The sequence below is a fragment of the Paracoccidioides brasiliensis genome (genome assembly GCF_000150735.1).
Source record: "Paracoccidioides brasiliensis Pb18 unplaced genomic scaffold supercont2.11, whole genome shotgun sequence".
Classification (NCBI taxonomy): Eukaryota; Fungi; Ascomycota; class Eurotiomycetes; order Onygenales; family Ajellomycetaceae; genus Paracoccidioides; species Paracoccidioides brasiliensis.
This window is the reverse complement of record NW_011371368.1, coordinates 26,796-51,991: the sequence shown is the minus strand read 5'-3', so window position 1 is coordinate 51,991 and position 25,196 is coordinate 26,796. Positions and strand designations below refer to the sequence as shown.

The following is a 25,196-nucleotide window of genomic DNA, read 5'->3' as shown; positions in this document are numbered from 1 at the left end:
ATATATAGAAAATTACATATAAAAATATATAGCTAATTCAGTAAACATTTGTTTGGCTTAATAACTCGCCCGGAATGTGAAATCTTGGGTGGAGGCAGATTCAGCGAGCAAGCAGTCATTAAACCAGTAGAGATTGCAATATCATCATATCCCTCTGGCAGTGGATCTGTGGGCACCCTGGCAGGGCTCTGAAAACGCGATTTAGCCACTCTTTGCGAAATCGAGGGTCTACTTTCCCGATTAGTAAGGTGATTTTTGAATTCTTCAATCATCTTCTTATTCAATCATGATTGTAGCCGTACGGCAGCTCGTTCTTCCTTTTCTTTTTGCTCCTGAGCCTTTTTCTCATCTCTAAGCTCCTTGTCAATCTGCCGTTGAGCAGCTCTTGCGGCCTTATCCATTTCCTTTTGCTGTTTTGTGGCCGGGCGAGCTGCCTCCCGCTCCATCCTCTGCTGGATGATATCTGCCTCCTTCTGTTCCTTAAGAATAGTGTATTGCAGCTTTGCATCCTCCTTACGAGCTTGCTCATCCTTTTTGGCAACCTCTGAGGCCGCCAAATTCTCACAGATGCTCTGCACCTTTGCTGGCGAGAAGAACTGCGTCAATGATGGATTCAAGGGATCTAGCAACCCCATTGCCCTGCCACACTTGCAATGTCTCCTCTCTTGATTAAGAGCTTTTTGAAGCTGCTGATTCTCTATTAAAAGAACCTCTTTATCAAGAGCAAGATTTTCCCCTGCACGGATCACCCAGTTGAGATCATTAGATATTTGATGCTGCTGTTGCTTGACTTGCTTCACCAATTTCCGCAGGCCAACAATAGAAGTAGGTGTTCTTGGTTGATATATTGCGTCAGGGGGGGGTGCAAGGTCGTATTTGAAGCTTCTTAAGAACGCGTTCCGGATTGAATGGATGTAGGCCAGTAGCAGCAAATGCAGCTTCAATATTTGAAGATGTAACTGCCTCCTTCCACGCAGTGTCAAAAAGCTGCCAAAAAGACCTCTTTGTAGTGCGTATGAATCCCATTCCAGTTCTCATTCATTCATTCAGTTGTTTTGGAATATGATTTACCCAATGGTCCAAATATCCCAACATCTAGCGATAGGATAAATCATGTCTGATTCTCTTCTAATAAGATAGGCAGATGCCCTGCTATATATAGATATTATAATTGCTCTATATGATAGAAGTGATTGTATAGAATAGGAAATATAGAAAAGATTGAAGCCTCTGAATGAATTAGAAAGGGGCAAATAGAGAGCAAATACTAATATAGAAAGAGGTGGAAGAATAGAAGCGGAATGCCAGGGGTGGAATACCACAGGTAATAATAGGGGCAGAACGCCACAGTGGGCATTGAGTGGTAGTGAGTGTTGAGTGATGAGGTATATTAATCATCAGACAAATTGAAGTATATATATCAATCTTTTACATAAATCTTTGATTTTATTATAATCAATGATTTTAACACTATGTCATCTGCACTGATGCATTTCATCACTGTTATTAATCTACAAGAATATGATGACTGTATGATAGAATTGATATCTTGATAGACAGTTATTACTAATTGTGCATATTCTTCTTCTTTTTAAAATCTGATCTTTTCAAAATTATATATATTACTAATATGAAACTTATACTGATTGAAGATGAATTTATAGCAGTCAAAATCAGTTGATAACAAAGCTTATATTCTCATTTAACATTTGTTTTAAATTTATAAATTTCTGTTTCATTGTCTTACAATCAAATAGATATTTGATAAATTAATACATTCATATCTTGCCCACAGAAGTAAAAAGAAGTGTTAGAATTGATATGATAACAACTTAGCATTCAATTCACAGTGACTTCAATATGTTTAATTATAAAGAGGCAAAAGTTTCTATTCAATTGATGAATCCACTTCTTAATTACTTCCTCCTGGCTATTACTTAATATTTGATTGATTGAAACTTATATATTTCTTGATCTTCTTCTCTTAATATATCTATATAGAGTTTTATATAGAATTTTCAATTCTCTTACCATATTTGTGATTTTTAATTTTGAGTTTGATTTTATAGTGTCTAATGCCATCTGAATCTGATCTTCTAAATATTTAATATTATTAAGCATAGTGGTGGTGGTTATTAAATTTTGAAGAGTGGTGATAAATATATGAGAAAGAGATTTCAATTATAATGATATTTCCTTAATGATGGGGCATACTCACTAATGGGAGGTAGTGAGTGCGCGTGGCACGGTTATTCAACGAGTTCATTATTTCACCTTTCCCATTCCAGCCGTATTTTTCTGCCTTTGCTTGATGGATGTTAGCTTGTCACCTACCCATGTGAAGAATGGAGTCTCTATCTGGTCCTCGCTCGAATATATCCGCTTCAGCTGCTCAATATGTTCAAAGCGTTCGAGCTCCAACATGTCTCACAAGAAAATAACTTATATATACAGGTACCTCTTTGCTCCTCCAGACTTAGATATATTGAATTTTCCACCGAGCAGAACGGGTGACTAACCATCAATAATAGATCGAGCTTGATTTGCCGCGAAAGCATGACTACGATTGCGGGCGGAGTGGTTATCCTCCGGCATTCCCTTAGAAAAATTATGTTCAAGGTTGCGTCGTCATGCTGGCAGCGCCTTGTAGGCTCACTTCAATTTTACGACAAGAAACTTCCTTCAACTTGGTACGAGTTACTACCGTCCCAAATGGATGCCCCCAGTGCACATTGCTGCTCCGATCAAAACTTCGATCTTTGTATTTGGCCCGTTGTGGATTGCTGATCAAGTTGCATTCCATGGGCCACCGATAATTATGTCGTATCCAATTTTGGACGGAGCTGTCAGATCGACGTCGCTTGTTCCATAGGTGCGTTGTTAGATGGGGATCAGTTTCCTTTCGTTTTCCGTCTCCTGCTTCTCATCGGGAGGCGGGTGACCAAGACGCTCAAGTGGATTCTGAAGCGACTCAGCATGCTTACACTTCTGGTTTTGGTTGATCAGTTCATGCGAGAGCTATTCTCCAAAGTTAGCTTTTCTCATTGAGGAACCTGGCATACTATGGTTGTCATACAGTATCTCGGGGTCGACTCGCGGTTGGCGGAGATAAAACTCTTCGTTTTGTGTCCCACTCAGAGGGGACTTGGTATTCATTGCAAAGGCGTGGGCTCCTCCGGCTAGGAGTATGTGGTCGTTCTTTCTAAAGGCCTTGAGGATGTGTACCTGTCAATTGCTTATCAGTGAAAAGGAGTCTGCTGAAGCATGACTCTCACTGTCTGGCTTCTGCTTTCCTCTACAAATGTTTTGCCGGTGGGCTGCGCAGCCATGTTGACTGACGGAGAAGGGGTTATGAGGCTATATTATATTGGCGGTGAGATATTAATAGGACAGAGTAGAGGTGCTGCAAGCCTGCATCTGCTGTCTACGTATCTGGGATGACTCTCCTGCGATGATGCTATATGGCTCAAAAGAGATAAAAGGTAAAAAAACTTGTTGGGTGAGTTAGCGTTGCCCTGACGGCCTCTTGATCTCACATAGTTGTATAACTACCTCTTTCCCCTCAATATTAATAAGTCTTATATAATGTCTCAACTCCAAAACAAAAGAAGAAAAATAAGCAGTAATCAGTTCAAATGGAACAAGTATCTTTCTTACCATGATGGTAAAGATGTACTCGACGCGAGCAGGATTCGAACCTACGCCTCCGAAGAGAAGAGATAAGCACCAACTGTTGTCGTTGGCTAACCACAGTTAACTATTCAAATTCTAGTCTCTCGCGTTAACCACTCCGCCATCGCGCCTGTTCTGGGTAAAACCACTTTTCCTACTCCCTTTCATTTCTTTTCTCCTTTGATGTCGATTTGACTATCTGATATCTCCCGCTTCTATGTTGTGTTTGTACTATCATTTCCCTTTAACCAGGCTTTCCCCTTATCAAATATAAGGTCACTCGTCTGCCCAGCGCTTAGTTAGTTACATGTAAGTGTGTTCGAAAGTTCTACCATAATTCGCTTCCCGTCGAGCAAATGTGGGTCTCCGCTAGACACCTAGAGTGCCGAAAAGTTTTTGTTTAATGCAAATGACGTGGTGCTCCAGCCGATGGAAGGTGTTTTCCGCTTTCTGGAGGATCAACCCAAGGTACTGCTGTTCAATGTGTCTTAGGATGTTCTAATTTTGCTATCCCAACTAGTTAAACCAGAGAAGAGGGTCTGTAAGCTTGGACGTGGAAGTGGTATTGTGAGTTTGTGTCCCGGTGTGATCGTAACATTATAGGACAAAGTCAATTTGATTCATCGACTCAAGTCCAGTAACATGCCAAAAGGCTTTCATATGAGTCGTCGCAAATATTTGAGCTGATGAAGATTTGCATATACACACCGTCTATTTGATCGCCGGCCGCTCCGTTGCGAATCAGGTCACATCCCGACTTTTGTGCCCGCATATATCAGTTGATACTTCCTTTATGTTTTCCAGGTTTGCCGAAATTTGCAGACGCGAAGAGGATACAGATTATATTTCATCTGAGGCATCTAGAAGGGGACTGTGTTGCAACTATTGTGAGACGTCAATTTACCTCAATCGCAGGTCCAGGAAACTGCCTTTTGCCGAACTTCTTTCAATTACGACAGTTTGGAACCTAAGACGGGAAACACTACCTGCAGATGATATTTGGAAAAATCAAACAGTGTATCATCCACTGCATAATTGCCATTCCGATAAAGAATGCACAAGGTTTCTGTGGGGGGTGCTTTTAAGAGTTCGCCGTTTGGGATAGCAAGTTGTTCAAGCAACAACCACCACAACATCATTGTGTATCTACAGTTCGTAGCCGATTGCCTAGCACTCCCGGTCTATCTCTATCTCACAAACGACAGATGATTTTGCTCCGTTGCTGGTAGGAAAGTGGGATCGTATTGAGTCCGTCGTAGCTTCACTACAAAGTGTTACTACCTTACTTCTACTCTGATTTGATGTGAGCCGCGCCTAACAAAACGGAGGGTACGTCTTCCTGGAGCCGGAGGCGATCTTCAGGGATTGCCACCATCTCAACCATTGAATTGAAGGTTCACTTGAGGCGCGCCACCTTGGAGATCGTAACTTCACGTTGGTGATATGACCCATCTTTAAAGTGAATAGACCCCTCCAGTGGTTAAGATTTGCCTGACATTACTCTTATGAAGAGATTCCATCTGCGGCTGCAGCCATGGAAATCGTCGCTGGAGCCAGGCTATCATTAAGGGGTGCTGGAGGAGCACCAAGAAGAGGATGCAAACGCCTAGTTACAGCTCCAGCAAACGCCGAGATCGTAAACGGGGCTGTTCTTCAATGTTTTTTTTTTTCACAGGGGGCGAGATTGGGAAGTTTGATACGCACCTATTTATTTGTGAAGAAAAAGAAGAAGAGAAAGGGAAAAGTCTACGGGGAAAGGTGAGAATTTATACCCACACGTTCCCAATGAAGGAAAGAATGTGAAGTGTGTTTTTACAAAAGGAAGCTGCTGGCTGCTGGGATGACAAACCGCTGCTTTCCCACATGTTTATCAGTCGGCCCGCCTGCCCTTTAAGGCGCTCCTACCTGCAGCGCACAGATATGGCAAATCGGATTATCTGTATAGGTATTCATTTTTGATGAAGATATCGGTGGTATAGGCTCAGGATGGATGCTTAGGATTCTCACAACAAGCCGTTAGTGTACTCTACGTATACTCTTATTTAATAATGTCGCAGAAGAATACTTTTTGTAATCTGCTAATAAGGACAGCTGACACGATAAAAAGTTAGCTAACATCAAAGGAGAACGTTTTAGTGCTTCTTGGTTTCTTTGAAACCGGGTAGATCAGAGTAATCCTTCCCAGCTTGTCCATTTTCTCTTGTCTAACAGACGGGTTGAACCAGATGCGCAAGGTGACATAGGCTACGGGCAGGGTACATTCCCATTTGGACCATAACTACCATCAATAACAAGTATATATAGAATCTATCCAACGTGAATCCATACGGGGGCGGCTGCCCGGTTTCCTTCTCAGCGCGCAGAGCCTGGGAACCCCAGAGGCAAAGGCCGGAGAACTGGTTTCCAACAACAACAACAACTAATGACTCGGTTATATTTGCACGGGGGCTAGTTGGAAGGTTCGTAGCAGCCCAATGGCCGATACGAACCATCGCAATACGGACCGATGTTTGACCCAGGAACAGACGCCGTAAGTTGTTTAACGTGGGGGGGGGAGGAAGGGGAGATGATTGTTTCCGCTCTTTGGTTCCGAGCGCGGAAATAGCCTCTCCCAGCCGAATATAGCCGGGCGCGGGGCAAACCCTCCAAAACAAACAATTTCAGGGTAACTGCAAGAGTTTACCCCGCAAAACAGCAATTTCCCCCACCTCCGCCAAAACCCCCCTCTCCCGGGGTTGGGATGGGATGCGGGCGGTAAGCATAGGGTTAATGCTCGGCTGCGTTCCGATCTAGCTGTTTTTGGATAGTTTTGCCTGCGCGGAATTGAATGCGCGATGGCCATATCAGCCAGTCACAGCAAGCACGTTTGAAACACGGAAGAACGGCGATGTGGCCTGCAGCGGGTTCAGAGACCGCCGAAGTGGTTTGTTGTGCTGGTTTGTTTGCATGTATATATATACTGGTACTGCGACCCCCCTCAGCGGAGTTGGTTATTCTCGGTTTGATTGTGCAGTGTGTTGGGTGTTCCCCCTTGGCTTAGCACACAAACTCCTGCGTTGATCTGCGCTTAACTACACGTTTCAAGCAGATCCCTTCATCAGCCTTGTATTCAAATGTTTGAAGGCGTCCGTTCTACCATTTAATACTGTTCGGGTTGTTAACATCCCGTCTGACCTGTATACCTCCAACCGAACCATAGCAATATGGGGCTCCAAACCGTTGCATTAGCCGTTGCCGTTGGCCTTTTCCTGCTCAGATATCTGAACCAAACAGATATTTCCAAGATAAAGAACCTGACTGAAGTTCCTGGCATTCCTATATTTGGGAATCTCATCCAGCTGGGTGACGAGCATGCCAAAAGAGCAGCAGAATGGGTGAAGACATATGGAGAGGTGTTTCAAGTTCGACTGGGAAACAAGGTGCGCTGTTCATCCCGGGTGCAGTGGCGGTGGGATCCCTACCTGCTGATATTGATGTGAAATTACCATTGCTGTAGAGAATCGTCTTTGCCAATACCTTTGATTCCGTCAAGTATTTCTGGATAACCCACCAATCTGCGCTCATCTCCCGCCCAACATTGCATACCTTCCACACCGTCGTATCTAGCTCCCAAGGTTTTACCATCGGTACATCTCCATGGGATGAATCGTGCAAAAGACGTCGGAAGGCTGCCGCTACCGCTCTGAACCGTCCTGCTGTACAATCATACATGCCTATCATTGATTTGGAATCTAACGTCAGCATCAAAGAACTTCTACAGGACAGCAAGGATGGAACGGTAGATATTGATCCCAACGCATACTTCCAGCGCTTTGCGCTGAACACGAGCTTGACGTTGAACTACGGAATCCGCATTGATGGAAGCATCGACAACGAGCTGCTCAAGGAGATCTGCCATGTTGAGCGCATTGTCAGTAATTTCAGGAGCACGAGCAACAACTGGCAGGACTATGTTCCCCTGCTTAGACTGTGGCCAAGTCGCAACGCGCAGGCAAAGGAATTCCGATCACGAAGAGATAAATATCTGTCTCTCTTGTTGGATATGCTCAGAGAGAGAATAGCGAATGGCACGGACAAGCCATGTATTACTGGTAATATTCTGAAGGATCCAGAGGCAAAGCTAAATGAAGGTCAGTGAACCATCCACAGCAATTGTACCCTACCCCGTAAAGTTGTAAAGTTGTCTATCGAACGTTTTCTCTGACATGCAATTACTGCTGTAGCCGAAATCAGATCCATCTGCCTGACTATGGTGTCTGCAGGTCTCGACACCGTCCCCGGAAATCTGATCATGGGCATTGCTTATCTCGCTTCCGACCACGGCCAAGAAATCCAAACTCGGGCCTACAACGAAATCATGAGAGTATACCCAGACGGAGATGCCTGGGAAAAGTGCCTGGTCGAAGAAAAGGTCCCTTACATCACCGCTCTAGTCAAGGAAATCCTCCGCTTCTACACAGTCATCCCCATCTGTTTGCCCCGTGTCAGCATCAAAGACATCCCGTACAAAGACGCAATCATTCCAGCAGGCACTACATTCTTCATGGTACGCACACGCTCACCCCTCACCCCAATCCATTCCCCTGGATATGACTGACCGCATATCCCTTAACCCCAGAACGCCTACGCCGCCGACTACGACGACACTCACTTCAAGAACCCCCACCTCTTCGAGCCGGAACGCTACCTCAACACCACCGACGGCAGCACCGGAACCCCCCATTACGCCTACGGTGCCGGTTCGCGCATGTGCGCAGGCTCGCATCTGGCCAACCGTGAACTGTACACCGCCTTCATTCGATTAATTTCAGCTTTCCGCATGGTTCCCGCCAAGAACCCGGAGGACCATCCGATTCTGGATGCGCTGGAGTGCAATGCGACCAAGACGTCGCTGACGTTGGATCCGAAGCTGTTCAAGGTTGGGTTCCGTGTGAGGGATCGGGAGAGCGTGAATAGGTGGATAAGAGAGAGTGATGAGAGGACGAAGAATTTGTAGATGTTTGAAATGGATGGGATGGGGTTTGGGAAAGGAGAGAAGAGGGTGGTTTCATAAATGCTATATATTTCGATGGATTTTTCTTAGGACGTCCTTGGCACAATTGGGTTTTCGCCGCGGGTTGGCATTGGTTTATATTCTTGTTGTATATGACCTGTTAAGTTTTTGTTACCTTTTTTTTTTTTCCCTTCCCGTGTGTGTGTGTGTGTGTGTGTGTGTGTGTGTGTGTAATTCGAAAGTGAGATTGGGCTGAGAATCCCCCTGGTCAGAATTGCTACGACTTGCAACTGTGACTCGCCATTCGTCCCAACTTTTGTTTTGAATCGTAACAGCTCGCCAGGGATTGCGAACCCAGCAGCTTCGAAATCGGTTCCATGATCGATTATTAGTCTCAGGATGCGAAGTGCATCCCTGTATTTATGTTGGTAACTAGCGGTTCGCGACAGGAGCTAATTTAGTAGAGCGCTCCCTATCTAACCGCAGTTAATCCGCCACATTCTGGTTCACTTCTCCACACGCGTCGCGTTTATCAACCTCTTTATCAATAACAACATTGCAGACATTGCCTGCTATCAAGATAAGAACTGTATTAAGCTATTAAAGTTTTAGAAACGGGTCGAATTTCGAAGTGTTTGCTACATGCCTATATAATACTTTCTTATTTTAACTTAATAGTAGTTGTATAAATTTTAATTGATATTTAACAGGTAGTTTATTAAAATTAATCTACTTTTATATTTAACAAATAAACTTCACGCATGAGAATGTTATTATAAAATGTAAAATGTAAAAATAATAAAAACATCTTTTTATTATATTATATGTAAACTATGATCCTTTATTTTCTGTATATTTATTTATAACTATACTTAATTTATATCATTTTTAATGTTAAACTTAACTTTTACTACCCAGTGCAAATAGTTCAGGTACTACTAGTCTTTTGAAATATTCTGAATCGATTGCTCATTTGCTTGAGATGAATCACTCACTTGAGGAAGCGCATTAAGGCTGCCTGGTGCATCATGTCGAATTATTACCTAGCACCAGAACACTCAAGTGACAATTCTTCTAACTCAGTGTTTGATACCACACCAACAGCTTCAACTAATTCATCATGAGGGTGATAAGTCCAATCATGAGCTAAGAATAGTTACAAAAGACGTTGCTACACCCCAACTCAGAATATTACCCAACTAAAGAAAACCATGGGGCACTACCAATCCCTCACCAGAGATTGCTGCATATGCATACTCAAAATGACCAACACCTGCGACATCTTCCTGTTCCATCAGCATTTCAAAAATAATAGAAGCGGACACAGATCTCTCAATCCTCTAGGACTAGGCTAGCATGGACCGCCTCAAAAACTATGAAGCGTCTGTGTTTGGAAACAAGCGGTTGGTGTGGTTGGTCTTTTCCTCCCTGTCCCTCCTCGAAGTTTCAACGAATCGCTATGGGCTACCTGGCAAGAACCCTGGCCTTCATGGTTGTACATTTGCATTTCAGCATCTGCTATACCCCTCTGGGAGCCATGTGATGATCGGGTTTGTAGTTGGGGTCTATTACTTCCTATCCCAGGGTTCTTTTCCACATCTGGCATACCAAGTAAGCTTCTTGATCTTTGGATACCCGTGATGACGCCCTGTCCTAGAATTCCCGGGTGACTGTTGAATGAGGGACAGGGACCTGGTCCAAGTTCGTGCCGCTGCCCTTTTGCTTTGCGAATAAGCACAAATACTCCTGCAGCTCCAGATAGCGCAGCAAGTAATGCCAGAAGAATGTAAAGGATATTCTGTTGCGGTTGGTGTTGTTTCGCACAGTGTTTTCTGATGAGTTCCTCGTTTCGTGGTCTACACATGTTGCATAGTTTTATCTCTTCCCTTGTCATGTTTCCGGCTTTGGTACACGCTTGTGAGGATTTGACGGAGCGGCAAACGTTCGCCTCACAGAGTTGCTGCTGCTCTGAAATGCCGATTGCCGCTCGTTTGTTGCGTGGACCTACCCCGTTATCCGGTGTTCCTGCTGCAGAGCCACCTTCCAGATTGCTGTTCGGTGAATAAGCATGCTTTTCGTGCGAGAGGCGTATATCTTTGCGCTGCGTTTCGAACCACCGGATAAGCGAAAAGATTGCCTCTCTGCATGACCGTAACTTCGACCTGGAAATAAGAACACGCTGCTCTGAGTCCGAACTCGAGACGAAGATCAGGAGGTCTTCGGCGCATGTTTCTAGATCACCGAGTACGCGTCGTATCCCATTGCGAGATGGAATTCCCGGGTTTATTAACTTATCAGTGCCGGCGGCAGTCGACTCGACCCCCGCAGCTCGACCCTCTATTGATTCCGGAGGGGCGAACAGCGCAGGGTATTCTGGATTAATGCGTTCATGTTCAGCTATCGTGTCCAATTGTTGTCCCTTCATCTCAACACGTGGTGAAATGTGCTGGTGTTCTCGAAGTCGTTGTGTCAAGACTGAGCGAGGAATCAAACAAAACCCCCGCCCTAGAAGGGCGGCCATCGCAATTCCCCACACCATCCATGCCGAGGACCGGCTCCAAGAATATAGCATCGCTCAAAGGGAAGAGGCAATTATGGCGGAATCGGAAGCCAGTGTCCAAAACTATAACTATAGGGAATCAATATCCAATTTTAATACATACCAACGGACGAGCACAGAGTAAGGGGTACTTCATGTGTGCCGTGAGTGCAACCTCTTCATATTCTTATCCACTTTGTTATTACTGAACACCATTTCGAGTTGTTTGTTGTTTCTGTCCCCAGAGAATTTAATTTTCTCTGGTCGAGAATCCCCGGCAAGCACATTCCACCGTTTCATCGTTCCGTTCTCCTGGGGAAGGAGATGAGAAAGGCTCGCTGTTCTTCTCTGCATCTGCTCCTCTGCTGCCAGCGTTGAGGGACATAGTGAGAATAAGCCTGACTCTTCATGTTTCTCATTTCTTGCAAACCCGCGGAGGCATATGGGGTTTGAATATGTTGAACTATCCCCCCCCCCCCCCCCCCCCCCCCCCCCAGATACTTTTTGTTATATGTTGCTAGAAGACTCTAGTTCTCTTCTACGATGGTGTGTCAGTACGGAGTGGAACTTCATTTCTTGTGTAAACAAACTGACGATGCTTTTCAGACTGCTGTGAGAGATCTCACCATGTCACATCTCAATTTTTTGCCTATATTATGGGTCTTGACGCTCGTCTCATATCTCAGTGTTGAACAACATTATGTCACCTTTTCCTTCTCTTGATTCTTTCTTTGGAGATAATTTTGTGTTCTTGACTGCTTTGTTCACCCATACCTGTGTTCTTCTCATCTTTCTCATACCCTCCCCTCTTCATCTCCCTTCATCACATTTCCTACCTTCTTCGTCTCATATACCTCTATACCCAATAGAGCCTCAACCTCCAGGTCTTTAGTTATTGCGTTATAATTCCAATGGCAGCTAAAATTCAAGAATGCGTTCGAGTCATCCAACCTCCACCATCTTGTCGGGCCTGGCTCGGACGCTGAAGAACGTGAAGTTATTATTATTACAGTTTCTAGTCCTCTCTCCCATGCTGTTTTGTCGTCGAAGCAGATTCACATCCCAGGTCCCTTGCCCGCAAGTCATGGTGGCAACCCCATTCGTGAGTACCGTGTTGGTAGTTATTGGCAACCGACAAGAATCCTCTCCCAAGTCCATCGAAAATCTACCAAATCCGTCCTCGACTACCTATTACGCCCGTTATGGTAACTATGCGCTGACCACAGAACAGTTCGAAACCATGTGGCAGTGCGGTCGCTTTGCGAAACGGCAAATTTAGCTGGGTTTGAGGATTGTCGCAGAGAGAAGATTTTGACACTTGGGAATACTGTTGATGCTGTGCATTCTGCTCTCAATAAGTCTAGTCACACTCGTGTTTACGAAGATTGGACTAAACTGCACTTTAACCGACTTCTTTCACAAGTTCTGCACATTTAAAGCAGCTGCTCGAGCAAGTGATTCTAAATCGGATTGGACCAACGTGAGAACCCCAAAGTTTCTCGATGGAGATGAGCATAAGTTGTATTTCATTGATGACTACTCGCTAGCGTCTAACCTGGCAGCCCATACAACCCACCCAAGCTTGACTTGACCCTTCGCTTCCTTGGTTGCATTGGAAGAAAAAGTCGATTGAGACAAAGCGAAGGTACATATAACATCTTATAACCCCAACTTTGTACAGTTCTCTCATTCTAATATACACCCATAGGTCGTCGACGCCAGCATTAACCCCCCCAACAATATTCATGGACAACGTCGTTTGAATCGACTTGGAAAAATGGTAAATGTCGTCAGGTTTGTCGGCACAACGAACCATTAGCCCAACGCGTTGAATGGCGAGCTGTACCATCTTCTTCTTATGGGGGAAGGAGGAGGCTCACAAGATTTAGTGTGAGCGGTAATGAACCTCGCAATCCTCAACGTTCTAGCAGTGGTAGTTTGGGTTCTGGTTAGATCGTCTCCTATTTCTTGTGTAAAATCTGGAGCTAGGAGATCTTCACGTTCTTTTTCATCGGGAGAATTCGAGATTTATACGTCCAGTGATTTTGCGAAAGTTGACTGAGTACCCGCAGAGAGTCCAACTTACGATACCAGCTTCTTCTGGCAGCGAGGGTGATGCTGATGTTTTAATAATTTTCTTTATCTCTTAAGGAAAATAGCGATGATTCACTCTAGGTTTTTGTTTCCCTAAGTCTCTTCCCACTCCCTATGGGGATATTGTTTAACAGCCCAACTTACATTTGAGTTGTGTTTGCGGTTTCCTCGAGTGGAAATTCTTTTGCATATCTGCACTCTATCTGCCCTTTTTCTTCTGTCAGTCAGCTAGCATCAAGTGCTCTCGAATTTGGTGATCATATTTGAATGTCATTTTATGATACATGAATTACATTGAGGAGCAGAAGGACTCCTAGGAAAGCAAGTTGGTTATTCTACTAAGAATGAATCGGGTTTATCTTCCTTGTGAGGTCTTCTTTTGTTTTACGGTATTAAAGGTACTAGGATGACAAGAGAAATAGTTTCTCATTTGAGGGGTTATCTCAGATGCACACATAATCTTAGCAATATGATTCCGACATCTACTCTTAGCACTGAACCATTCCATGGTTTGAACGTTAATTAGAAAATGAAAAAGCGGTGGAAGCAGAGCAGGTATAGATATTCAAAAGCTGGTATTGATATCGAGGCTGGGGAGGGGCTACTAAGATCGGAAATCTCCAGTAGATACCCAAGCGGAGAGAGAATGTCCTTCAAAACACAAATGTAAAGTAAATGGTGGTGTGGATTTGCATCAAGCACGAAGATATAAATATCTCTCGCGACAGCTAATGTGAGTTGCTCCTTAACCTCTCCTTCATTCATTGGGGTTGCTGTGTGGATCCATATAACAATGCACGTTTTATTTCCGATGCAAACATTTCGCACCTCTACTTCGTCTAATCAGATAAATATAAGAAATGATAACCCATAATCCCCTTCCGAAAATCTTTGATATGCAACATCAATATTTCTGATGGCCGTTTTGTATATGCAAATTAGAGGGGGGAGGAGGTAGATCCTGTCGCTGCTGCAGCATATTTGGTGGTGGAATTGGGTGCATGGGATACGCTTGGTTGGGAAAGATAGGAGGAGCAGGCGGAACTAGATTCAAAAGTGGTCGGTGATCCTGAGCTTGGCTCTGTAATAGCCTCTTCTCCAGACACCCGGAAGATGTCTGGAATTCGTCCAACAATGTCCGCACATTCCAGCGGGAATGGGCATATTCTAAAATAGATCGTATTTCAAATAGACATCTCAGCGCCCGGCCAACGGAATTGGTCCGATCTGCTGGACGTATATACGGAGGATGGTGTGCTCCCAGAGACATGGATATGGGTGGTTCAGGGAAAGTGTCAAAAAGTATTTCGTCATAGGCCTGGTTGGTGGCGTCTAGAAATTTGCTCGCGACTGTCGACACTCGTTGAATATCGACGTAGGAGAGAACCAGCGGCCACTTGACGGCGTTGACTATTTGGTGCATTTGTGTGATGAATTTGATGGTGTATTCGAATAATAGGACGCGATGCAGTGTGCTCACGAGCGGGTTGTGAGTTGATGGGGAGAGAAGGATAACAAAGGTGTAGAAAAGCTCCAAATGATAGAATATCATGAGATGGGTTTGCATCGTTCCAGGTATTGCACTGAACCAGCTTTGAGCTTCTGCGCAGAGCTCCCATATATACAAGGAACGATCCAGGGCGGGATCCCGGCCACTAAAAAACATCGTGTGATATGCTCTTGATTGGATATTACGGATTTTGAACAAGTGAATGGCTGGCTCGATTCTATTTGCAAACAGAGAAGTGTTCAAGTTAGGTATTCGTTCACCTGATTGTGGTGGAAGTTCTGGAAGAGGAACATTTGCCGAGTCATCTGAGAACGAGCATGCTCGCCCAATTGCGATACTTAAATATCTGGAGAAAAATTAATATTTTAAAAAGTATATGGATTGGCTGCTCGCGTACCTATCCAAAGAATGGACGCAATGAAACACCCTGCGCCGAAGGTCTACCAAACATTCATCAATGTTTGTTTCTGAGAGTTGCTCTTGGTGGATCCCAAGATCAGATACCACTCTGGAGGCACTCCCGACCAAGTACCAAGGTCTGAAATGCTCAGGATCAAGCATTGAATATTGTGCTAGCAATAAGATGGCTTGAATGCCAACAATCACTCCAGGATGAAGAACGTCTTCAGCATATCTTAGCGCTATCGAAACGTGGTGTCTCGCCAATTGAGGATGCGATGTTGAAGCCCGAGCGATAGCAAGAACAAGATGTACAATCCAATGATCAAAGCTTTTGGCGAACCGGCCCCCTTCCTGATATACCACATCAAATGAAGCCCAAAAGCTGGTTTGTATAAAAAAGGGGGTGAGAACATAGATATTGTCGAAATAATACTGAACAACAGTAGAAGATTCTGCACGTGGCGGGAGGTCCCTGCTTTCAGCTGTATTCTGTAATGGCTTTGCCACAGCTACTGCTAAAAGGAGCCCTGCAAAAGACGTTGACGAGGTGATTCCATGAAAATCCCTCGAAGTTGCGTTGACAGATCTGGAATCAACATCAGCGTTGGAAATCAAGGAATTAATTGTGCGTCAATCTAACAACTCACAGAAAGCCAAAATCTCCTACCAGATCATCAATATCGGAGGCCTCTTTGAGATGAGCTTTCTCCCTACTTTGAGAGATCACCTGCTTTGCGTTGCCGCCTCGGTTGATCAATGGAGCCCCTTCTAAGATAGATATCTGTCGACGACGACGTTTCGCTTCCGCAATTTCTTTCACTAGCCGTTCACACTGGCCCTCGAGAGCGGCCACATAGCTCCGTTCCTTTCCCTTGGCAAATTCATCGGTTGCTCCCGGGCAAGTAGAGGCTTTACCAGCACGTTCGCAGGCAGAGCAAGCAGGAAGTTTGCCGTCACATTTTATTTTGGCTGTGCGGCACCTGGAGCATGCTGCCACCGGCCGGCTGACTTTGAGAAGTGGAGTTTCCAGCCCAGCAAGAAGGGAGGCCATCGCAAGATTTCACGCTGACTATTTGCATTGTCAGTCAACTCGAGACAAGATGTGCAGCATAGCCTGTGGGTTGATGCTGGTAAGGACATAGTTTATACACAATTCGAAGGCGGGGAGGTGTCCATGCAGCAGGGGGAGATAATAATACGCAAGTATCTGAAAGGGATAGCTGAAAGGGATAGCCTTTCATCAATAACTTGGACAAGGAAAAAAGAGAAGTCGGGAAAATTTCGGTGTTTTAAGATTATGTTAAATTACGGGGGTGCCAGATTGAGGAGAAGAATATGACGGAAAAAGGTCAGCGGACGTGGGAACCGACCTGATCATCGTCCCAAGTCATCAACACAGTTGGAGGGTTCGAAAATAATGATCTTTGGGCAGTATTGATGGTCGCCAATGGCCGCTCAAAAACGGATTTATAGTTGATCAATTCTGGGATCTTGCAATAGGGTGAGGATTCTTTGTAGCAGCTGAAAATAGTCGTTGGGTCTTATCGGCGATCCGTGCAGCGAGAAGCTTCGATGACAGCTAGTTCGGGACCGATCGATCGCTTCATCAAGTTGGCTATCCTCCTCTCATGATGGATGATAAGATTGATAGTTAGTTAATTAACGGTGGTGAGATGGGGTAGACGGTGGCAGCCTTTATAGTCTCCTATCGTTGCCAGCCACACATCCTGTTTTCAGTTTGTGTGCTGTGTCCCGGAGACTGAAGTTAACCCCCGATATGTCAAAAAAAAGAATAAAATAAATTAAAGTAACGGCCTTAAAATATAAAAAGGCCAAGGTTCCTGGGCATCCGTTGGCGAGAGTGTGTTCGCTCTGGCCCCTCTGCAAAATGACAAAAACCCGAGCCCAAAGAAGCGTTGCGATGACCTTCCCGGGTTAGCTCGTCATTAGCTATGATTTAGCGGCACTTCAGCCTGCTTGCCCTGCCCTTCGAAACATTTGGTTGACCAATCCGTGTGCGTGCTGTGAGTTGCGACTTCGGGATACATGGGATGATGCAGAATCCGCTGTCGATGCAAGCATGCACTCAGCAGTGTGCTCTATCTCCATGCCGCCCATCTAGGTGAAGAGGCCAGCGTTTTTGCCAGGATCTAATAATGAAGTCTGAGGGCGACAATAATAGAATTCAGTCTGCCAATGCCAGGGTTTCCCGTCAATCGGTTTGATTTCCTCTCCTAGTCCGGAAGAAGCTGTGAAGATCGAGATAAGCTGCAGATCAATGCGGCCCCCGGTTTCTGGAAACGGATTCGGGGAGCCCTTTCAGCTAATTGTGGCTGCTGGATTGGCCTGCAGTGTTAGCAGAAATGACCAAAGATACGTTCGTTATCCGAATGCCAAGTCAATACCCCGAATTTCAATTCTGGATCCATTTGCTTTCTTTGTTTTGATCGAGGGTTTGGCGGTTTGACCTAAGAGACATTTCTGCTGCGCCTGGGTCGAACCACGCAATGGAGGGGTTTTCCTTTAGCCATTGTTACCTGAGAAAAGCCGGTCTTCCAGGGATTGTTCCCTAAAATAAGAGCCATCGACTATTTTTTATTTTTTATTTATTTTTTATTTATTTATTTTTTTTTTTTTGGATTGCTCATTGATCCCATATGAATTGAATGCTTGGTGTGATATGCTGATGTTAACCCAGCTATGACGGAACATTCGCAAATTGTCGAGTCACCGAATCTCGTCACAATGAAGATCCGAACATCCGTGGATATTTTCTTGCCTTGTGGTGAAATCTCTGGTTGTTGAGCACTTTTATATATTCGGCTAGATTTGGGGCGTCGTTGTGCCTCAGACATGATACGGTGCACATAGAGGATAATCTGGGGCTCGGTGGGACCCATCGAATGCTAAATCGCACGTCCCTCTAACCACTCCCCGCCTCCGCATTCAACACCCAGTTTGTTCGTCTCGCAATGTTTCAAGTGTTCCGTAGTTAGTTATCGAATAAGGCAGCGGGGTTTGTTTAAATATCCTTAACTATCTCACACTCACTCTATTTGTGATAAAGTGAGTCAGTGACAACAGATGACCGCCTTCACGCAAACATAGAGTGGAGAACTCTATAGAAAACCCCTCATTTATCCCATATATGGGGGAGCATGCTTCCAACGACCCCAACGGGGAGTTCTTCGGCTATGAAGCTGTTCTGTCGCACCAAGTCAAGCGGGGGAAAGATGCTAATTGGAGCCAGGCTTGACGTGACATCTTTTCGACTCTGCTTCTTCAGTTGTAGAGGAATGGATCTAAATATTGATATCTCTGCACGAATCACTGCCTACCCTTGAATCGAGCGGGTTAATATGCAACGACCCTTTTCCCTGCTTCGGCGGCTTTGTCCAATTACTCCGCTACGGCTTCAACTCGGGTATCATAATCAGTGATTAATGGAAACTGGGTCCTTTTGACTCCTTGCCTCTTATTGTCATCCTTCCCTTGGCATATAGGGTTAGGAATTGCAAATTTTGGTAGAGTGTTCCATGGCGTGGGATACATAGGACGCTTGCATTTTTGAATATCTACAATTGAACTGTACAATTGGCACGTCCTCTCCAAGAGCATACCTATCATCAGCGCCGAACCAGCACCGCCGAAGCCATGGAATTCAAGGCGATTGAAGGCGTAAAAGGGTTCCTGGGACGATACACATTGTTGACTATAGGTTATCCATATCTCTTCAACCTGATTCATATGAGGTTAAATAGAGGCTGACGCAGGCCAATGTGTTTAGTGGAAGGGACAATGAACGTAAAAAAATGAAAATGGTAGAAATTCCGATATCGTCTTGGTACCTCAACCCTCAAACGACCGGAGTCATTCACTCAAATGGAGCAAGCTCCGCAACGAGTATCACTTCTGGATTCTTTGGATCTGGAGATTTCTGGCTGCAGTATCCGTATATTGGGTTGACTGACAAGCGATAGACCCAATTCACGATTTATCTAAAGACAACATATTTTGCATTGAGCATTGCTTCGGCGTTTTGTTTCCTCTTCCTTTGGTTGGGCTGTGTCATTTTGCAGCTTATAGCCATGAAGATTGGCCGATGACCGGTCTACCTTGTTGGACATCTTCTAAATCCTTTAGACTACGTGTTAGGAACTTTTCGGGCAACTGTCTAGATGCTCTGGGGCGTAAATGTCCTTGGAGGGTTTGGTGCCGCTCCAATGGACTCTCTGGTTCAAATCGTGACGACTGACATATTTTTTTGACATGAGAAAGGCACCAGATTGAGCTTACTTGTATTCACGATATATGCTGGGTTCTACCTTGGTTCCGTCACCGCTGGATGTATCGCTGATCCTTAAGGCTGGCGATGGTGTTGCAACTACCTGATCATTTTCTTCGGTGTTCTTCTGGTCATCCAACTCTTGACAATGGAAGAATCCGTATTTCTCAGACCACCTACATCTTCTGTGATTTCCGGAAACACAGCTACGGTATCCCATCTTACAAAGAAGCAGTTGAGAAGACGGGAAAACGAATATCCTCGAGCCATTCGGATAAAGTGGTAGCATCTGCGAGTCTTCAACTCCACCTGCACCGAAGACATACTGGCAGCGAATGGCATTGTATAACACCTCTCAGAGTGGCCCACGACCTCTATGGTGCTTTGCTATCACCCCGATCATGCTTGCCACGTACCCAACAGTCATTTGGGCGGGTTTCATGTACGGCGTACAAATTATGCGGTTATCTCTGATCAACGTGACAGTCTGAAATTTTCAGTGGGTCCCCGTACAACTTCAACATGAGCAACGTTGGCAACACCAACTTTTCCTCCTTCATCTGTGGAGTCCTAGGCATGTTATGGGATGGCTATGCGTCTGACTGGTGCATACTTTTCCTCTCCAGACGCAACAAGGGAATTCTAGAACCTGAGTTCAAGTTTTGGACTATGCTAGTTCCTGCGCTCATCAATACCGGTAGGCTCCTCATGCATGGTCTAGGGGTATTCAATGGGGTTATGTGGTTCCTTCCAGTAGGATTTGGAATGGACTCTGTGGCATTTGGGATTGGAAGCGGCGGCGCAATTGCAATTACATATGCTGTATACTGCTATCCGCATATCGCCTCCGATAGTCTGGCTCTCATGCTATTAATTCGAAATAAGATCGGTTGTGGGTTCGCATTCACTAGCCAGTAAGTGATTGTTCCGCTAAATATCCAAGTTTATATGCACAGAACTAACTTGGATGTGTTCTCTGAAGGTCCTGGCTTGACCACAACGGATTGAAAGATACCACTATCATCATGGCGATGATATGTCTTATGTCCAATATGTCGTTTCTTCCACTCATTTGAAAGGGCAAGAGTCTACGTGAGTCGACGGTACATACGGGATTATTTCAAATTGATAGAGCAAAAGAGCAAGGCACCTTTGTCAATTAGATGGGTATTCCGATCTGCTGCAGCAGGTGGCTTTATTGCTTCTGGATCCCCTCACCCCGTCTCTCGTTATCCTACCTGCCAGCAAGCCTTGAGGGGCATATTCTCCAATCGCAGTCGTATATCACTAGTAGTTCCACATGTCTATAGAAGGTGTCTCATCTTATTTTCACAAATAATTCAATAGAAATTTCTAGGCAACTATTCATCATTCATTTTCCCGTTGTTACTAAATGGCGTAGGCCCCATAAACAACAGAAAGCACACTCTTCCTCTTCCACGACTAAAACTCCATATCATACGCCAGGGCGTCTTCACATATCTCCTCTCGTATCTTTTGCACCCTACAAATTACATAAACAGGTTAGGCAAAACGGAAAGCCAGGAGTAGGGAAAAATAAAACAAGAATAAAAATAAAAAAAAAAAAGCAAAGCTGGAAGGGATATAAGGTCGCGTTGGTCGACATACACCTGATGCGCTGGATGCGCCGCATACACCTGGACATCATCCGGCTTCTCCAAAATCGCTAGCAAGCCCATATCATACCCTTTTGCACGCGATGCCGTGATGGCCAGGGGGGCATTGTTGTGCATTTCGCGAAGTCCTGTAAATCAATAGGCTTAGATTGATCTCTCTCACTTTTCAACATTAAGCCCATAGTTACATGAAGGCTGCTTTGTTCGAAAATGATCAGTTTAGTTAGCGGAAACTGTAGTTACCCACCTGGAACCTGGCCCACCATAGCCTTGCATGCCTGTTTGAATTCGTCTATTTGAGCGGGCGTTACGCCTGCTTTTAGCTTGAAGAGCACTAAATAAAGACTGGGTGATTAGGCTTTCTTGGGTTGTTTAACTGCCCGATTGGAGTGGGGTTGTAGAAAATGCTGCCGAGGGGCAAGTCTCTCAATTCGGGTAAATGTCAACTTACCAATATGGAAGACTGGCATTCTCGCGATTGCGTTGGAACCTTAGTTACTTAATGTGGCTACTGTAATTTCAATTATGCGTGAGATGAAGAAGAGTCACGATAGTTTGTTAGGTGTAGTATAACCGTTCCGAGAATCGGAGTCGAAGGGATAGCTCCGGGATGGAACCTTGGGTTTGTGCGGGGTTGCTGTCATGCCTCTTGTATTGGGCTACGGTCCAGAGAAATTTTGGTGGGGAAGAATAAGAGATATAAAATATTAATATAAAAGACTGCTTTCATAGACACCTCTAGCATGAAAATAATAATAATAATAATAATTCAATTTCAAAGACTTAGTATGTATAACGAGTGCGTTTATAACTACGTAACTATGGACCATTCATCACCAACAATAAGAAATTTCAGGGTAATTAATTCCCTTGTCCGCCTCACAGCATGCTATTTTTAACAGGAATATCGTTGGAGCTTTGACGATGCGATTCAGCTGCCTGCTGAACCTTCCCACCTGGAGAACAACAGCTCTCCTCGCCACCAACAACTACACTTGTGTCATTTTTAATCCCGGGAACATCCAACGCAGGATTACGATCGAAGAAGTCAGCGGGGCGCAGGTGCAGCTCAATTTTCTCAATTGGCATCACCGGCCAATCCTCCACGCGAGGATTATGCGTAAGCCCGAACACCGACCATAGCACCACATCGGAATCAAGCGTACTGTCATTCCGAGCGGCAGCATCAGCAAGACCTCCCCGTTCGCTTCGGGACTGATTAGTAAATTTCCCTCCTGCGAATAGCTCACCATCCCGGTAGGCTGTCACCCAAACATGATGTTTTGCAAATTGAGCACGACGGGCGACTGTGGACCTTGGGTCAGCAAGTATAAGCTGTGTAGCCGGAGGTGTAAATTTATAGGAGACTGGCCGTCCAGAGATAGGATTTCGAACGTTGGTATTGGACATTTTGACTGTTAAGTTGGTACTGGGAGAAGCATTAAATCCACTTGAAGTGGCTATCGGTTGGGAAACTACGTTGTAGGCATTCCCATGCGGATTAGTAGTGATGTCCATAGGAATTGGTAAAGACTCTTCGCGGAATATAGTATTTCGGTGGCCATCAATTGCAGGGTCAATGCGAAGGCAGAATAAATGTTGATGGTTCTGAGCCAGGGCACCAGGTGATACCACATTACCCCAGGGCGACGTCTTTCCTGGGTCAATGTTGACCACTGAAACGATACCTGTCGCACGAGTTTCGAAAGTAACTCCTCCTGCCTGGTCGAACTTGTACGCAAATATATATTCGTAGTTGGCGAGGGTAATGACGAACTGAACCACAAGCTCACGATATCGAGTAACAACGGCCTGGCTTGTCCGGAAGTTTGTATGTTTCCATCCGATGCCATTATCTTGTTCGTGGATGCACACGACATTCTTAGCCACGGAAGGACGGCCTGACGCATCGACGTTGAAACTATCCAAGTACTTGATAACACCCAGGCAATCGCAGCCCAAGGCTAGATTATTTGCAGATCGTCCGGCGCCTCCATCGCCAAAATCAAAAGCTTGCTTTCGTTGAAATGGTGGTCGGGGATCACCATAAGGAACCGTCATTTCGGATATGCTGAGGCGGTGGAGAATGCTGCGTCCATCGTAATGAACGTCATGGATTGTTGCGCCTTCACGAGGGTTGAATCCAACACGGAATCTCCATTTCTGCCATTCGATAAGATTATCATTACTCACGTAGAAGGAAGGCCCTTCTGGTTGAAGCACATTCAGTGGCTTCACATCCGTTCGTAGTTTTATGCCTAAAAGTTCGGGGACATACTCAGACGCTCGAGTGTGGTCCAGTATATTTGGAGAGTTAGTATCATAAGCTAGGCCATCACCGAAACCTCCAGTTGCGAGTTTGTCAATCCTAATGATTTCTCGCTTATAAAAATCCATCACTGGGATGATTGGAATCGGATAACCATAATGGTTGGAATCGGGATTTCCATTTCGTGTGTCCCTCGCGAAACACAGGCCCTGCATATAGCGAATTGTGGGCTCGCCAGGGTCGAGTCCACCATATGGCCATGGATCAATTTCGAGAACAAAGCCATCTGGTAATATAAATTTAGAAATGGCTTCTTGGAATAATGAGGACTCCATGCAGGCCTTGTTGAATGATCCAAATTCTTCCCTATAAACTGTTAACCGCATAGAACATGTGTTTCACGAGAAGGTAGCGGGTAATAAATATTTCTGCTCAAGGGTGAAGCTTACAGGGTGATTGAAGGCTGGTGCGAATTATCAAATGCTTGCCGAGATATTTCTTTCTTCAGACCCAAGTCCACAACAGATTCAACATAGTCATGGGTCTTATCTGTCTGCACAGTATCATAGTGAACATTTGCCAATCTTGGTGGACGAGAAGTAGGCGGAGAAAGTGATCCGCTATGCTCCGCTGCCAGGAAACTTGTCAAGACCGCCTTCGAGGGCTCTTGAAGAAATATTGATCGAAATTGAATAACAACACCGGGATTAGCCCTGATGATGACCTCCCGCGCACAGTCGATTTCTGCTGCTTGCAGCTGTTCGAGTGGATGTGGTAACATCATGGAATATTACAGGGGAGTAAAAGCAAATAGAAGAGCCTGAAGTTTCACCAAAACGTGTTAAGTAAAAGGTAGGTTATGTAGTAGGGATGCCTTAAAAACAGACTGAGGCTCTCTAAGCCGACAAATCTTCACACTCCTTGCTGCGGATTTGTAGTTAGGTATAGTTAGTCAAAGAAAGGGAATCAAGAGAAGTACATATAGAACAACAACAAAGGGCAGAATCCCAATAAGCAAACCCACGCAGTGGGCTTAACCGTGCAGCGGAAACAATGACAAAGCGCGGGGCTGAGCGTTTAGGAGGTTGGATTTAAATATTGCACACTCGCAGCCACAAAGTTTAAGGCTGACCATCTTCGGGTTGTAGGCCGGCAAGTTTGTATGCCGCTGCCCAACAACCAACAAGATTGAGTTTCTCCGATCAGATCAGCTGATCTGATCGGGAGAGAGACAACGGCTTGAAAAGCGTTATTAGAGCATCAGCTGGTATATCTATTTCAAGGAAAATGCAGAAAATGACTTTAAGTTGTCTTGGTTGGCAGTAGGAGAGTTTACGGAGCAAGTTGTTTACATTAGCGATTATTATCAACTAGTTAAACCAACTCTTGAAGAAAGTTTATATAACGTTAAAGATTCAGAGTCTCGCGGGAAGAAGCCGCACGCGGGGTTTGACTTTCAATCAGGAAGATGATGACTAATAGGGTTAAACTAGTTAACTAACTCTCCCCCTGACTTTTACCATCAAACATGATGGATTGATTGATGGATAAGTTGAGACCCATCCTCAACCCTGGAAATGAACAACTTCGAGTTACAGCAATGATAAAAGTGATGTGAATATTGTGAGATATGCACTCTTTGTTGCAGATCCCATTGCTTGAATGTTAGTTATCAATTGAAACACATTTCCACGCGACTCCGTTCCTTTTCACCAGGTTCAATCTTGATTATCCTACAGAACAGCATCAACATGATATTTCAATTGCGTGGACATCTAGATGCAGATTTACTAGG

The 25,196-nt window shown here is 44.8% G+C and overlaps 9 protein-coding genes and 1 non-coding gene across 10 annotated transcripts; 3 read left to right on the top strand and 7 right to left on the bottom strand.

The window, feature by feature from the left end:
* Positions 1-2,880: 2,880 nt before the first annotated feature.
* On the bottom strand, positions 2,881-3,329 carry PADG_07270 (uncharacterized protein; the record flags this gene model as incomplete). Its single annotated transcript, XM_010764353.1, has 3 exons — positions 2,881-3,018; positions 3,077-3,202; positions 3,276-3,329. The coding sequence occupies 3 exons, from the start codon at positions 3,327-3,329 to the stop codon at positions 2,881-2,883; spliced, it is 318 nt and encodes a 105-aa protein (XP_010762655.1).
* A 348-nt stretch (positions 3,330-3,677) lies between these two features.
* On the bottom strand, positions 3,678-3,803 carry PADG_12268. Its single transcript has one exon. It is a non-coding gene; the product is annotated as a tRNA-Ser (tRNA).
* A 3,072-nt stretch (positions 3,804-6,875) lies between these two features.
* Positions 6,876-8,668, top strand: PADG_07269 (uncharacterized protein; the record flags this gene model as incomplete). The annotated part of the gene is made up of 4 exons (XM_010764495.1): positions 6,876-7,091; positions 7,169-7,802; positions 7,896-8,218; positions 8,291-8,668. The coding sequence occupies 4 exons, from the start codon at positions 6,876-6,878 to the stop codon at positions 8,666-8,668; spliced, it is 1,551 nt and encodes a 516-aa protein (XP_010762797.1).
* A 1,363-nt stretch (positions 8,669-10,031) lies between these two features.
* Positions 10,032-11,186, bottom strand: PADG_07268 (uncharacterized protein; the record flags this gene model as incomplete). The annotated part of the gene is made up of 1 exon (XM_010764352.1): positions 10,032-11,186. One exon carries the CDS (start codon positions 11,184-11,186, stop codon positions 10,032-10,034), a length of 1,155 nt encoding a protein of 384 aa, XP_010762654.1.
* Positions 11,187-12,288: 1,102 nt separating this feature from the next.
* PADG_12267 (uncharacterized protein) lies at positions 12,289-12,483 on the top strand (the record flags this gene model as incomplete). Its single annotated transcript, XM_010764610.1, has 1 exon — positions 12,289-12,483. One exon carries the CDS (start codon positions 12,289-12,291, stop codon positions 12,481-12,483), a length of 195 nt encoding a protein of 64 aa, XP_010762912.1.
* Positions 12,484-14,202: 1,719 nt separating this feature from the next.
* PADG_07267 (uncharacterized protein) lies at positions 14,203-16,261 on the bottom strand (the record flags this gene model as incomplete). Its single annotated transcript, XM_010764494.1, has 3 exons — positions 14,203-15,154; positions 15,206-15,796; positions 15,858-16,261. 3 exons carry the CDS (start codon positions 16,259-16,261, stop codon positions 14,203-14,205), a joined length of 1,947 nt encoding a protein of 648 aa, XP_010762796.1.
* Positions 16,262-18,609: 2,348 nt separating this feature from the next.
* Positions 18,610-19,837, bottom strand: PADG_07266 (uncharacterized protein; the record flags this gene model as incomplete). The annotated part of the gene is made up of 5 exons (XM_010764351.1): positions 18,610-18,922; positions 19,089-19,176; positions 19,326-19,461; positions 19,536-19,636; positions 19,669-19,837. 5 exons carry the CDS (start codon positions 19,835-19,837, stop codon positions 18,610-18,612), a joined length of 807 nt encoding a protein of 268 aa, XP_010762653.1.
* Positions 19,838-19,896: 59 nt separating this feature from the next.
* PADG_07265 (uncharacterized protein) lies at positions 19,897-20,571 on the top strand (the record flags this gene model as incomplete). The annotated part of the gene is made up of 3 exons (XM_010764493.1): positions 19,897-19,937; positions 19,996-20,409; positions 20,478-20,571. 3 exons carry the CDS (start codon positions 19,897-19,899, stop codon positions 20,569-20,571), a joined length of 549 nt encoding a protein of 182 aa, XP_010762795.1.
* A 367-nt stretch (positions 20,572-20,938) lies between these two features.
* PADG_07264 (uncharacterized protein) lies at positions 20,939-21,602 on the bottom strand (the record flags this gene model as incomplete). Its single annotated transcript, XM_010764350.1, has 4 exons — positions 20,939-20,999; positions 21,125-21,260; positions 21,380-21,466; positions 21,584-21,602. 4 exons carry the CDS (start codon positions 21,600-21,602, stop codon positions 20,939-20,941), a joined length of 303 nt encoding a protein of 100 aa, XP_010762652.1.
* A 409-nt stretch (positions 21,603-22,011) lies between these two features.
* Positions 22,012-24,182, bottom strand: PADG_07263 (uncharacterized protein; the record flags this gene model as incomplete). The annotated part of the gene is made up of 2 exons (XM_010764492.1): positions 22,012-23,767; positions 23,851-24,182. The coding sequence occupies 2 exons, from the start codon at positions 24,180-24,182 to the stop codon at positions 22,012-22,014; spliced, it is 2,088 nt and encodes a 695-aa protein (XP_010762794.1).
* Positions 24,183-25,196: the final 1,014 nt, after the last annotated feature.